This window comes from Suricata suricatta, chromosome 9, assembly GCF_006229205.1.
Source record: "Suricata suricatta isolate VVHF042 chromosome 9, meerkat_22Aug2017_6uvM2_HiC, whole genome shotgun sequence".
In the NCBI taxonomy this organism is placed as follows: Eukaryota; Metazoa; Chordata; class Mammalia; order Carnivora; family Herpestidae; genus Suricata; species Suricata suricatta.
Window position 1 is genome coordinate 12,724,979 of NC_043708.1, and position 15,138 is coordinate 12,740,116.

The 15,138-nt window shown below is 47.4% G+C and overlaps 1 protein-coding gene and 1 long non-coding RNA gene across 2 annotated transcripts in view; one reads left to right on the top strand and one right to left on the bottom strand.

Annotated features, from left to right (window-relative positions):
* Positions 1-192, bottom strand: part of PSMC1 (proteasome 26S subunit, ATPase 1) — a 13,008-nt gene extending 12,816 nt beyond the window's left edge. The window contains exon 1 of the mRNA XM_029950769.1: positions 140-192. Within this exon, the coding sequence (XP_029806629.1) occupies positions 140-142 (3 nt within the window). The 5' untranslated portion in view covers positions 143-192. The remainder of the gene's footprint in view (positions 1-139) is intronic.
* A 7,969-nt stretch (positions 193-8,161) lies between these two features.
* LOC115301097 lies at positions 8,162-10,719 on the top strand. The gene is made up of 2 exons (XR_003912965.1): positions 8,162-8,305; positions 10,425-10,719. It is a non-coding gene; the product is annotated as an uncharacterized LOC115301097 (long non-coding RNA).
* Positions 10,720-15,138: the final 4,419 nt, after the last annotated feature.

A 15,138-nucleotide genomic window follows, 5' to 3' on the forward strand; every position in this document is an offset into this window, starting at 1 on the left:
CGCGACGGACCGAGGAGCCGGGCCGGCGCGCAAGGGAGCGGGCGGACCGAGTGCCTCGGGGAGCCGCCTCGCCCTCTCGTCTCGGGTCGCTTCGACCCCGTCGCACCGCGACCACCCGTCGAAACCCTTAGTCACTCACCATCTTGCTTCGGCAGCTCCAACCGCCGAGACCGGAAATACATCTGCCAAAGCGGCGGACAGGAGCGGAAGTTGTCTGGGGACGCGACGGAAGCCGATAGGAACCAAATCCCTCGCGGACGTAGTCGCGCTCCCAGGGCTTGTGTGGGTGCGGCCGCGAAATAACTCAGAAGCGAAATGTGAATCTTGTCAATATTTTACTTGAAAAACAATTTAAATAGAAATTATTAGGCTGTTGTCAACAATTTTAGACAACGAGGCAGACTTTCAAAGAACTAAGGCAATTGTGAAACCATAACATATTTAAAATATGCAACAATCATAACTGAGAAGAATTTCATGTATTGTTCCAAGAACTGGAATGGAATTTGGAACTGCGAAGTTGACATAAACTTTTGGATCAACGTTTAAGCTATTATTTGGTCTCTGGAATAGACGTGATCATCTGAGAGCATTTCCTTGTCTAATGAATTACTTGGATCCGTTTTCTTTTTGCCCTTGATGCTTTGTGATTTATGGTAATGCCGCATGTTGTCTTAAAATAACTAATCTTGCACCTGGTTGGTAAAGTTGATCTTTTATTACATCCACCAGGACATCAGAAAGATAGCAAGGATCCCTTTGGCCTCTGGAAACCTCCATAACAGGTTCTCAAAATGTTGCCTGGTGCTGAACTGGAGAGATTAATTCATTCTTGTTTTTTTGTTTTTCCCTGCTCTTGCTTAATTTAGGCATTTTCGTTGTGAAATGCTAAAAATATTTCACTAATACCCAACAGTACAAAATATAGGAACTCACTCTTACCTTTTCATCATCATATATAACAAATCTGGTGTCTACATGATATGTGAAACGGTATGATAGGTGAGGGTTAGGCAACCCCTCTTCAAGAATCCGGAGAGAAATGCCAGAGTTGTATGGAATGTCTAAGTAATCTGTGTATAACCCGAAGAAGTGTAGAGGTCCTGACGTGATGTCACATTCAAAGAAACAGGCTGATAATACTTCAGAAAACTTAAATTCTGGAGGACTTGCATTAAGAGGCCCCTCAATGCACAGCAAACATATTCATCTCTTTTCTCCTTCCTGCCTGCCCATTGGCAGCCAGCTCTGTAACCCCAATGCTTTTTTTAAAAAAATGTTTTTATGTTTATTTATTATTGAAACAGAGAGAAACAGAGCATGAGTAGGAAAGGGGCAGAGAGAAAGGGAGACACAGAATCTGAAGCAGGCTCCAGGCTCTGAGCTGTCAGCAAAGAGCCTGACGCTGGGCTCGAACCCATGAACCATGAGATCATGATCTGAGCCAAAGTCAGACACTCAACCGATTGAGCCACCCAGGTGCCCCTGTAACCCCAATTCTTGCAGCTTCCAACCTCCCCAAGCACGAAGTGCAAGCAATCTTTCCGTCCACTCCCTGCTGTTTCTTAGCTATTCATTATGTAGATAAACGTAACTTCACTACTCTCCTTAGTTTTAGCTCCATTTTACCAATTTCTTGGATTTCCTCTGGAAAGCGGGCACAGGAACTGACCCAGTCAGGGAATGTCCTTTTGCCTTAGGAAAAAAAAAAAAAAGTGGGACTGGGAAGAAGATAGGAGATTATGAAGAGTCACATTAGTCACTTTTGCCTTGCTCACAGAAGTACTGTATTTTGTAGTTAGCCTAGGCTGTGTTTAGGATATCCAGGAATTTAAAGACAATATTGAATTTCATAATAGTGCATACATATAAAGATATAGTTATATATGTATTTATACTTTTGCTTGTAGTTGGAGCATGGGTGTGTATCTATTGTGTTCTCTGAATCTCTGTGTACACACACACACACACACACACACACACACACACACACTGATGCCCTGCAAGTATCCAAAGCCAAACTTAGTGTCTCTTCCTAGGACCTCACATATATTTTATCCTGGCTAGTGACACCACTCAGAGACCTAAGCCAGAAGCCTCCCCTCCAGCCCCTCCCATCCCCAGCCACCTCAGTGCTCAAGTCTTGTTGCTTTGCTTCTGTCATGTTTCATCATTTTATCCCTCTTTCCATCCCTACCTTGTTCCTACCTCAGCATCCCATCTCACAGTTCATTCAGCAAATAATTACTGAGCACACCACACGCCAGGCTCTCCTCCACAGTCTGAGGACACTGAAGTGAACAAACAGACAAAAGTCCTTTTCCTAATGGATTTTACAATAAACAAGTAAAGGAGTGTATAGCATGCTACATCATGATAAATACTTTGGGGATAATTAAATAGGAAGGAGGAATAGAGATCATGCAGCAGTGATGGTAGATGCTTCTGACTTTAAATAGGATGATATCTGAACAAAAACTTATGGAATTTGAGAGTTTAGCTATTCAGATATCTGGAGGAAAGTTTTTCAGGCAGCAGGACCAGCCAGTGCAAAGGCCCTGTGGTGAGAGCCGCAGGTGATAGAGACTGGAGACACCATGTGGTAAAGAAGTGAAAAACAGACACATAATTCCCAATGGAGGCTTAAGGGCAGTTAGATTCAAAGCAATATAGCGCAACAGGGAACACAGCAACAGACTTTGGCGTCAGAACACGCGGGTCTGAAACTGGACTCCATCACTCACTACTGTCTCAGTTTCCTATTGCTGCCATAAAAAATTCCTACAAATTTAGCATAGTCTTTTCTGGGAACTCTAGGGAGAATCCCTTCGCTTGCCTTTTTCAGCTTCAAGAGGCGACCTGCGTTCCTTGGCTTGTAGCCTTTCTTCCGTCCTAAAGCTGGTAACATTGACCCGGCTTCGGTCGTCACATCTCGCTCTGACTCCATGTCTGCCTCACTCTTTCACTTTTAAGGACTTTCGCAATCACATCAGGCCCACCCAGGCTATCCAGGATAATCTCCCTATTGTTAGGCCAATTGATTAGTACCCATAATTCCATGCGTGACCTTAGTCCCCTCCTTACCATTTAACTTACCATATTGACAGGTTACAGAGATCAGGGCATAGACATCTTCGGGTAGTTCTTACTCTGCCAGACATACTAGGCGTCCAAGCACAGGCCTGTCACATCCCTGTCTGTGCCTCAGTTTCCCCATATGTTCAAGGGGACAGTAATAGTACCCCAGATCCAGGCCTCTCCCTCTCCAGGCCGCTGCATCAGTCAGGTTAGGTCAATGAGCAGCCCTGGTGGGAGAATGGAAGGGAGGAGATGGAGAAATCAGGAGCGTCTTTCTCTCCTTTCAGCTCTGGTGGTGGGGGCAGCAGCTGCACAGGTACGGTGGGTCAGGACAACCATAGCTCCAGCTCCCACAGGGTGACAGGCCCCCGGGCTTGACGTTCCCTGTGTCCTTCCACCCCAGTGCTGACGGGGACTTCTGCAGTTACTAATCTCCAAGCTGCCTCCTTATCTGCGTCAGCTTCTCAGAACCTGCCTTCAGTCTCTGCTGCAAATGCTTGGAGTGGCATCTGCTGTCCTGGCGGGGCCCTGGCTAGTGCGGCACCCTCCAGAGGGAGGACTTTGATCCCAGAACCACAGCCTTCACTGTGGGAGGCCGCTCCCGAGGTCGACTAGCTGCGCATGCGTTAGGAGCCCCTGAAGTCTTGGTTGAATTGACCCGAAAGACGTGTTTCCCCCAATATCGTCTATCCATGGATGACCATGACCTTGATGGAAAGAGGGAGGGTTCCTCATCAATTCTGTTCTTATGTGCTATTTGTATAGATGTTTGGGCTGAGGACTCTTTTTCACATGAATGGGAAAGGAAAGAATTTAGTAATGAAAATGTCACTCAATCCTTCTAAGTCTTGCTGTGTCATATACCAAAAATCACACAGTGATCCATTAGCAAAATCTATTATTAATGGTAGCTAGAACGAAGCCTTTCTTCCATGTGGTTGCAAAGAGCAAAAAAACATAGGATGTACAAGAGGGTTTGCCATCCATTCATGAGATTTCCTCGCCTTCTCAGTTTCTGGAGAGAGCGCCCAGCGGGCTCTACCAAAACATGTCAACACATTAGCCTGTTACCCTACATGCAGACCCTCCTAGTTTAAACAAAATGTTGGGGAAATTTTAACGTCATTCATTCATTATATCTTTAGGATATTGTAATATTTTTTGTAAGATTATAAAAATCATATAATTTCCTTTCAATACATTTTGTCAAAACCGTGGAGCAGCAGTGACTTAGAGCATTCAGTTTATGGGAAAGACCCATTGGCATCGAATGTTCAGCTTTTAGCCATTCGGCCATATCAGATTTGTTTCCTGTCAGAAAAAACCACAAATGAGTAGGACTTCATTTTTCAACCACATAAACTTAAAAACAATTTGAGAGAGAGAGAGGGAGAATCTTAAGCAAGCTTCGTGCTCAGTGCAGAGCCCAATGAGGAGCTCGATCCCACGACCCTGGGATCATGACCTGAGATGAAATCAAGAGTGAGGCAGTCAACCAACTGAGCCACCCAGGTGACCCTAAACTTCTTAATATGTAATGCAAGGGATATTCTTTTTGAAAACTGCTAAGATATAAATTACAGAATGTATCTGGTAAGAAGTGATCAAAGGCAGTTAAGATAAATCTGGAACTTAATGCGTCCATTTTATCACAATTTATCTTGTGAGAAAACAAGATAAATTAATCTTTGTTCCTCTTCGATTAATTTTCAATAATGCAAGGTAACATAGCTAAAAATAAAAGTTCTCTGTGAAGCAAGGATTATGACAAAATGTATGACGTTCCTTTGGTAAATGTGTGTATGTGTGCAATTTTCAAATTTTCTGGCACGTAGAACTTCAGAAATAGGATGTAGAAAGTACAAAACATTTTAGGGGCGCCTGGGTGGCTCAGTCGGTTAAGCTTCCGACTTTGGCTCAGGTCATGATCGCACGTTCGTGGGTTCGAGCCCCGCGTCAGGCTCTGCGCTGACAGCTGGCTCAGAGCCTGGAGCCTGCTTCCGGTTCTGTGTCTCCTCGCTCTCTGCCCCTCCCCCTCTCATGCTCATGCTCAGTGAGTCGTTCCAGAAAATATTGCAATTACACTGAAGAGACTGTCATAAACCAATATGACTTTAGCTGTTCTAAGTTATGTTTCATCCTAGGAGCACGGATTGAGATTGGCTGGGAACAATTGCTAATATTAAACACATTTAAAGAACTATTTTCAGCTTCTATATCTCTTACTGATGTTTGTTGGCTTTACTCTCCAGGGACACTCTGTCAAGAGTGATACATTTTGTGTCTACGTGTTTTATGAGAGAGGACAGGCCATCGAAGGAGAATTCCCATCACTCCCACTTGGCCAGTGTCCCTGACATCTGAGTTCAGAACTCCCCACCATGGGCTGTGCTGCCTCCTTCCCACTGCTAACTTCACCCCTGCAGAAACATGTCTATGATGGGGAAATCCTAAGCCCAGAGTATTTATGATGCTTTGATTTTAGTCCTCAAAGGAGCTTCCCAAAGCCATGTTCTCCGTCATGTCTCCGTGAGACTCCCTGCCCAAGAGAGAACGAGATACCGGTGGGTGAGTGGGGTGGGCTTTCTTCTGTTCCGTGGAGAGGAACTTTGAGAACCCATGTTCAGTCTCGGAGAGAGCAGATTTTAGGATGGAGAAGACATGGCAACTGAGGCACAAGAAATAGATTCCCAAATCCTAGCGGTTTGCATACCTCAATTTAAAGACCTCTGTCTGTGTATATAATAGATAAATACACATATGGGGATTTGTTAGATAAATAAATAAATATGCAAATAGGACTTGATGCTCAACTCTCTTTCAAAAATCTTTACTGATGGCCGAGCCATCAGAAACGTTTGGAGAGGCAGCCTGCGGAAGAGAGGGCACAGGTGCAGCATTCATTTAGACGCTGCAGTGACACCGCCAGCCTCCATATTTATTTCCCTACCCATCTCTCCTCTTCCCTCCGGGCCCATTGGCCTCCCTCTCCTGCGCTCTGCGAATCCCTGCACTCGCTGAGTGCTTCGGGCACGGTGCGGGGCACTAGCAAGGAAGGGTTTCCTTCTGGGTGAAGTCCGCTCCTGGAAATACCGGAGAACACCTGTCGGCCCCGCGGGCTGCCTTTGCTCTTCGTTCTCCGGGCTCCCCCTCTAGGCGGCGTGTGGGATAACAGTCTGGAAATGACCGGTTGTTTGGTGCCACCCGCGTCCAACATTCCCTTTGCTCTTTTGCCCTCTCCGGAATCCGGCTGGCTCTCCAGGACCCATTGCTCTAGGAAAAGACGGAGAGGTCGGCAGAAAGCCGGGAAAGCAGGGCCTCCGCTGGTTCTTGAGTTTTACAAGCAAGCTCCAAGGGGTCAGGAAAGATCAGGATATAGAAAATAGATTTGGAAAAGTAGGGAGCAACATGGAGTGGCTTGTCAAGCAGTGAGCTAGGCAGCCAAAGGTGCAGCTGTCCCTAAGACCAGATGCCAGATGCATTTCTGTACCTGACGTACTATATATCGTGTTCTCTCCGTTAGCCCGCACGTGGGCTAATCCGTCTACATCAGGTGTACTTTCTTGACAGAAATCTGTCCTAAGTTTTTGAAGCTCAGCACAAGTATATTCTCCGGCTTTTGTTACTTCCGCGGGTTATCCTTGACCGTGATTTAATTTAACACAACAGGTCTGCTTTGATCATTCTCTCCGCCAACCCCACCCCTGGGTTATCCGTTTCCTGGATCCTCAGCATGTAAGATCCCAGGGGTGTTTGTCCTTTATTCATTGATTTGGGGGCGCCTGGGTGGCTCAGTTGGTTGAGCGTCCGACTTCGGCTCAGGTCATGATTTCGCAGTTCGTGGGTTTGAGCCTTGTTTGGGGCTCTATGCTGACAGCTGGGAGCCTGGAGCCTGCTTTGAATTCCCTGTCTCCCCCCCCTCCCCCCCCGCTTGTGCTCTCTGTCTCAAAAATAAATAAACATCAAAAAATGTATAAATTATTCATTGATTTGAACTCCCTTATTACTCTATTAGTAAGAGTACTATTTTTGCCCCTTTGTTGGTTCTGGTTTGGCTGCTGCAAGATGGTTTGTTTTGTTTTGTTTTGTTTTTTAGAGAGAGAGCGAGCAGAAGGGGAGGGGCAGAGGGAGAGAAAGAGAATCCCAAGCAGGATCCATTCACGCTGAGCGTGGAGCCCAACTTGGGGCTCGATCCTCTGGCCCCGGGATCATGACCTGAGCCAAAATCAAGAGTCAGCTGCTCAACCGCCTGAGCCCCCCAGGCGCTCCTGCCATGTAGTTTTCACTGGGAAGTCGGGAAACTGCTCTTGACAGTAAGGGTGTACATTTTTAGGATCCTTCAGGTCCATGATTACTTCTCCTGGGGTCCTGGCTGGGAGTTTCTTTCTGACCTCGAACTCTGGGGATACCGTGGTCTTCTATGCTGTCCAGCACCTTGGCCCTTCCCACCTTTTTAGGCATTGACCTAGTGCCCACATTTTCCTTCCATTTTTGTACCCTCGCACATGCGATACACAATTTCTGAACTATGCCGAGCTCTATTTCCCACTTATACCTGGGATATGTATACCTATCTTTCCTCGATTTTTGTTCACATCTTTCTGCCACATTATAGATGCTTTTGCTCACTAGCGGCATGTATTTTTGCAATGTTTCCAAATGGTTTCACTTTTCTTAACTCTCCAATTGCCCTTCCGAAGCCGTGTCTCTTGGGTTGGGCTTTGGCTACCTCTGTCTCCGGCCCTGCTTGCTAGGGGGTAAATCCCCGGATGAGCTTCCCCTGCTGATGGCTCCCTGCCTAGAACCGGTTTTGGATTCACTGCCTTTGCTGATGCCTTAGCATCTCACCCCAAGCGAGATGCCTGGAAAGTCTACATTCACACAAACCTATTCCCCAGTTTATTATTTATTACTTCTGCTACAGGCAATCCAAGCGGTACGGAAGGAGTCTTTTCTGATTCTTCTAAATAAATTGTCTTAACAGGCAATGAGTCCACGACCCGGAATCCTGCCGACTGCGCAAACTCAAGAGCACGCTAGGGAGGCGCATGCGCGAGTGTGTCCTCCCGCAATGTCACGTGGATTCAATCCTAACGGGAGGCTAACTTGAAACGCAGGTTCAGGATTCCAAATTCAGTGGCATTTCACTACGCATCTAACTTGGCGTCATACATGTCACACAAAGCAAAGCACAGGACGAGGTCACCCAGCGCACAAGACACAAGAGGTAAGAAGTTAAGGAACCCGATGTGCTCAGTGTGTGAGCACGCGGGTGTTGGGGCGAGGCCTCCGCCCGGTCCAGGGCAGCTCTTTGGCACCTGCTGCTTTTTAGGCATAAGCAGCGAGGATCTCTCGTCCGTTCGGAGATCAGTGGGCAGAGACTTTGGTGGCGGTTGTCTTTTTGATGTGGCCAGATGTGAAAGGTCGGCGTCTGGAGAGCCTGACCGTTGGCTCCGAAGTCCTCTCTTTGAAAAGGGCCTTTGCAGGTCTTCTCTGGTTCTGCTGGTTATCAGTTCTGGATGTCGTCACCTGTGCTATTCACAGAACTACTTGAATAAGAAGTTAGGTGACTTTTGTGAAGTATTGACAGTGCCTGGCATGTGGTAAGCACGACATATGTTTCTTAAACACTTTTTTAAGTGAAGCGTTTGGGTAAAATGACTTGACGTTTGATCATCTGTCACCAAAAATAACCCCCAGCTTTAGTACCCAGGCTGCTTGTCACTGCGGGTGCGTCTTCTGTGCTTGGTCACTGAAGGAGGAATGGACAGCGGCCTGAGAGGCCCATAGGTGCCTGCAGTTTAGATAGTCGCCGGCAGAGGGAGCCATGCAGCCAACTTTTACGCCCGGGTGGTTTCTCCTGACCATGATCTCATGGTTTTTGGGTTCGAGCCCCGTATGGGGCTCTGTGCTGACGGCTCAGAGCCTGAAGCCTGCTTCGGATTGTGTCTCCCTTTCTCTCTGACCCTCCCCTGCTTGAGCTGTCTCTCTCTGTCTCTCAAAAATAAATAAAAAACATTTTAAAAAATGAAGTTCCTTCAGGAGCCAGTCTCTGTTGCTAGGCTTCCAAATGGCCTTGGGCGCTCTTCCCCTGCACCCACTGCTCACTCATTCCCCCTGGGCTGGCCAGTCCTCTTTCCTACGATGGCCTTTTGGGCCTGGCTGGGAAGCCTGGTAGTTGACCTCTATCAGGCCCAAACCCTGGCCCCTGAAGGGGAGCAGAATTTGTCACCTGAAAACATGCCTCTCTGGCATAGGATTGTTTAAAGCTGGTTATTTAATTTTTTAAAGTTCATTTATATTTATTCTGAGAGAGAGCGTGCACGCACACAAGTTGGGGAGGAACAGAGAGAAGGAATCCCAAGCAGGCTCTGTACTATCAGTGTACTGATAGTACTGTACTATCGGACTCACGAACCATGAGATCATGACCAGAGCTGAAATCAAGAGTCAGATGCTTAACAGCTTAATAGACTGAGCCATCCAGGCGCCCCCAAAGCTGGTTGTTTTTAAGAATCCACAGTCACAGGAAAAGCTCTGCTAAGTGAGTAGAAGTTACCCTTTTGTAAGAGACATTTACAAGTATAAATACCCTCCATTTGTAAGGGCATCTCCCTCACACCAAGAGCTGCAGAGCCAATCTCTAGGAACTCTTCAAAGCAGAAGCCAAGACTTCCAGCTGCCTAACCAGTATACCCTCGTTTGCTGCGCTTTCCTGGTAAACCCCCATTTCGTCTTCAGCTGCAGATGGTATTTAAGGTGGCGGCTTGGGCCACTTCCGAGAGACCCTCGGTTTTCTCCGAGCTATATAGGAGGTATACATGTTATTAAACTTTGTTTCTCTTTCTCCTGTTAATCGGTCTTTTTGTTACAGGGGTGTCTCAGCCAAGAACCTAGAAGGGCACAGGGAAAATTATCTTCTCTCCCCCACACCTGTTAGGCACTTCTGGAATCTACTCGCTGGCATCCCTGTGGCACCCTCCATCCCTCTGTTCAGTCTCCACCAGGCTGACCACCCATACCCGAGGAAGGCCTGCCTGAGCTGCTCTTGGTGTTGGAACCAAGTCACCCCATCATCACTGGGCCCCAGTCCCACCCCCTTCCCCTCCCCCGCTTCATTTCTATCTCAAGCTCTGGATCAGCAGAGATGAACGAAAGCTAAAGACTTCAGATTCCACCTGCACTTTTACTGGGTGCCCAGTGGCTGCCATCGCAGACATGTGCCCAGAGGACACACAGCAATGCTTTGACTTCCACCTGTTACTGAAATAGGACCCGGCTCTTGCCTTGACTACCTATCTTTGACCTCAGTCTGTATTTCTAAGTGATGAACTTCTTCTTCCCAGCTTTTTGTTACCTCAGGCCGAAGACAGGCCGGCAAAGCATCCCGTGATGGGAACTGAAACCACCCCCTCGAGCAATAACAACTGTCCGCACACCAGCACGACCCTGCGTGCGTGACCCCAAGACCACGACCAGCCTGACCCCTGCTTCCCAGCTGCATGGACCCACCGACTTTGTCCCGCGGTTTTCTTACGTAACCCAACAAGTATCTCCAGCACTCCGGAGACATTGGGCCATTAGCCTGCTGTCTGCGCAGCGTCCGGCTCACTGAAATAAATCCCTTTCTTGTTTTGCCACCGTTTGTCTCTCTGGATTTTATCAGCGGTACGTGGACAAACCTGGTCTGTGTGGGCCCCGCTAACATTGCATGCAGTTGTGCATGACGTTACCGCTGGCAGAAGCTGGCAGAGAACATGCAAGATGTCTCTGTATGATTTCTAACAATTGCATGTGAATTCCTAACTATCTCAAAATTAAAAGTTTAATTTTTAGAAAAGTAGATCACAACCATTGATTGAATCACTACTATGTGAACCCACTGGGCACACTTCTGTCTCAATTCGCACTGAGATCTGAGAGAAAGGTACTGTCACCCCTACTTTATGAGGAGACTGAGGTCCAGAGAGGTTAGGCTGGGAAGTGGGGGGTCAAGATTTGAATTACTGATGAGCCCAAGCACCTCCCTTAGGTGGTTCAATGGGCAGAAGGAAGAATCCACCTAATTCAAGAAAGACGAATAGAAATAAATAATCCAGAGGACAGGGAAAAGCGGAAAAAGAAAAATGAACAGAGCCTCAGAGGTCTGGGACACTACCTAGCATCATAACAGGCACAGAAATGCAGCCCCACAAGGAAAAGGGGATAAAAGAGGCCAAGAAAGAGTGCAAAAAAGGAATTGTCACTGACACCTCAAGGTTGGTGAAGAAACATGAACTCACAGATCCAAGACGTTGGAAGAACTCTAGGGAGACGCCGGAACCTAAGAGAGAAGGTGGAGGTGCACACGGTCTTCCAGGGGTGCTGGCCGCGGTCCCGGGACTTCGCAGGGCAGCGGACGGGGAGCAAGGAGCCAGGCCGCCCAGGACGGACTCTGCGGAATGGCCGTCATTCGAGAGGAGTCGGGGGCATGAGGAGGGGCAGCGAGGGGCCAAGAGGGGAGTCCCGGAAGTGTGTACGTCAAGGAAGCGATGGGGAGAGAATTCTCAAGGGGGGTCGGTGGTGTCAGGTGCGCAGAGCAGCACAGAGGAACAGGCCAGGGACCCGAAGACCACGGACACGGTCCTTAAAGAGATGCCTGGGCGCGTTCCACCAGTGCCCCTGACTCTACCCGTAGGATGTAACTTCCTCCAGGGCAATGTGGCAATCCGTCAGCGCTTTACAACGCTAACTTTGACCCACCTCCTTCTAATTCTAGGAGTTAATCCTGCAAAAAGTTACTGAGCATGAGGACACGGATTTCTGTCCCTTTGTTGCAAGAAGAATGACAGCTGACTTGTGTGAAGTGAGTCCCGGGTGTCGAGTGCTTTGCAGGCAGTGCCTCATTTACCTCAGAGAGGAAATGCTAGTTTTCTACCCATTTTACAGATGAGGACACTGATGGCGGAGAAGGTTAAGTAACTTATCAAAGGCACTAAGGTAAAGGTCAGATCTTTCTGGCACAGAACACCTGCTCCTGAAGGTGAACGCAGCGTCTGGTCCAAAACCCCAGGCCTGGCATACATCGGGGCGAATCTAACAGCCAGAATCTCATGCTGTCGCATAGCTTTTTCCCTCCCAAAGTTCAGCTCCATGAGAGTGGGGACTTGATCTGACTTGTTTTAGTGCCTGAAACAGTGCTTGGCACATAATAGATGTTCAGTAAATATTCATTAAATAAAGGAACTTAACCTATAGAAAAGAATATTATAGATTATGAAAATTCATTTCTCTCAAAGAATAGTTAATGACACGAGGAAAATATCCAGGATCAATGATCCTAATACTCTTTTATGTAAAGAGGGAAAATCAACACTAAATATATAGTATGGTCCCAATTTTGCTTACTTACTTATTATACATTAAAAAAACGCTTAAAGAAATATACCAAACTATTTTTTAAATTTTTTAAATGTTTTTTAATTTATTTTTGAGAGACAGAGAGAGACAGCATGAGCAGGGGAGGGTCAGAGAGAGAGGGAGACACAGAATCTGAAGCAGGCTCCAGGCTCTGAGCTAGCCGTCAGCACAGAGCCCGACACGGGGCTCGAACCCACGAACTGTGAGATCATGAACTGAGCTGAAGCCGGATGCTTAACCAACTGAGCCACCCAGGCACCCCAGAAATACACCAAACTATTAACCAGGGTTCTATCTAACTGATGGTAAAAAAAAAAATGGCATGCCTGTATTTTCTTAGTTATATTTATTTATTCTCTACTTTTTAATTTCTTATAATGAACATGTTACTTCCAGAGGTAGAAAACAATAAGTGTCATGTTGGAAGAGCAGGGGTAGGAAAATGGAGGTCGTGGAAGTCACAGCAGGATGGAAGGTTCTGGAGAAAAAAACTCTGGGGACATGGAGTAGTGGCTTCAGAAATCCTGCTGCAAAAATGAGAGGAGTCAGGAACAGAAACGGAAGCTGGTTCAGATAACAAGGATTTTTTTTTATGGTTTTTATTTATTTTTTAGAGACAGAGACAGTGCGAGCAGGGGAGGGGCAGAGAGAGAGGGAGACACAGAATCTGAAGCAGGCTCCAGGCTCTGAGCTGTCAGCACAGAGCCCGACGTGGGGCGGCTCAAACTCCCAAACTGTGAGATAGTGATCTCAGCTGAAGCCGGATGCTTAACCGACTGAACCACCCAGGAGCCCCAATGAGGCTTTTCCAAGGCGATGAGGATCCTGCGAACCTGTCTCCAAGGAAGAGGGAAGGAAGCCAGGAGAGCCCCATTTGAAACCCTGGAGGGCACGGCAGTGACTGCAGTTTCTACGTCTCTGCACTTGGCCAGGCACAGTGGAGAACGGCAGAGCTGTTCACAGCCGAGCAGGACACCCCATTCCTTCAACCAGGAAACAGTTAGGGACCCCCACCAGATACCTGGGGCAGTGACACAGTGACACAGGGATCCAGGGGTGAACAGCAGATGTGGCATCCAAGAGACAGTGTCTGGGTGTTAGAAACCTTTGTCCCCAGTAATAACCATCTAACGCTTGTGGGATAAGCACTCAGAGGGTAGGGTGAACAGGCAGGGCCAGGGTAGAGATCAGATATGAGGGTCAGGGACAGGATGCCCTGGGGTGGATGCTGTTGTGGGAGAGAAAGAACTTTCCTCTACCCTCTTAGATTCAGTCAAGGGGGACATGCAAATTAAACTGACAAAGTAACAGGAGACAAAAGGCTTATTTGTATGCAAACTGAAAAGAGCTAACAGAAGAAGTAGGTAGTTCAATAAATGGGTAAAGTTAGAGGCTTATGTACCTAACCTAATGGAACAAAAGTGGGGGGAGAGGCTTCTCTTGGAAGAAGAAACAAGTTTCTTTAGGAAAGACAGATGGATTTTTAGGAAAACAAACAGGAGAAAGTTTGTTTTGATGTTTGTCCATACAGGTATGTGTAGTCTTTCCATCTTCCTCAGGGTTGTGAAACTCCCCAGAGAGAGGATTTACTGTAGGTTTATCTTCAGTCTCTCTCCTGGAAGTGGACTTGTCCCAGAGAGGGGACTCACGGGAGCCTCATTTCCTAGAAGGTGCTGCTCTCAGAGAAGGGAGCTGAGCAGGCTTCTTTCTGCACCTGTTGAATGTCAAATGTTTTCAGCTTAAACCATCTTTACCCCAACTCTGGGGTTCTGAGGGAGGTGGGAGCCAGGGAAAGATGTCCCCAAGCAAAGTCGTGGGGTCCCCAGCAGCTAGTGGAGGCGCAGAACAGCTGGATGGAAAGCTGTAGAATGTGAACCTAGGGTGCATCCCAATCCAAAGACTCTCTGAATTTTCTGGAGATAAAAAGGCTGGGATACCGGTTGGGGTCCAGAATGTCTAAGTTGGACATGACTGCCCATCAGTTGCATGGTCTTTATGTCTCTGAGCCTCATCTGCACATTCTGGGTAATTTACCAAAGACCAAGAGCACCTGGGTTCAGGGCTCCCAAGCAGACCAGGTTAGGTCACTTGTCCTCATAAATCTAGAGGCAGAGAGAGAGAGAGAGAGAGAGAGAGCGAGAATGCGAGAGCGAGAGCGAGAGCGAGAGAGCAAGCGCACAGCGAGCAGTGGTGAAACAAGACAGGGATTTATTTCAGTGGGTCCAACACGGGGAAGACAGTGGACTAGTGTCCTAAAGACTGTCTCCAAAGTGCTGAAAATTCCTGCAGGGTGATGTAAGAAATCTGTGGGGCCAAGGTCGGTGGGTCCATGCAGCTGGGCAGTAGAGGTCAGGCAGGGTTTCAGAGAGCATGGCATTCCTGAGACCACCTTGGTTCAGGGCCCAGCTCCTCGACCTCTCAGCTGGGTGAACTTGGGCAAGTCTCCTGACCTCTTTGAGCCTCAATATCCTTCTCTATAAAATTAGTTTTAACTGAGATGATGCATGAGAAGCCCATACTGTAGAGTTTAGCACATAAAAATGGCTTACTACCCATATTCCAGGATTCCACCTGATTCATTTACTCTCACTTACTCTACACACAACCTGACCTCTGGGCTCAGAGATCTACTTACTGTTTCCCAAAGAACTGTGCTTGTTC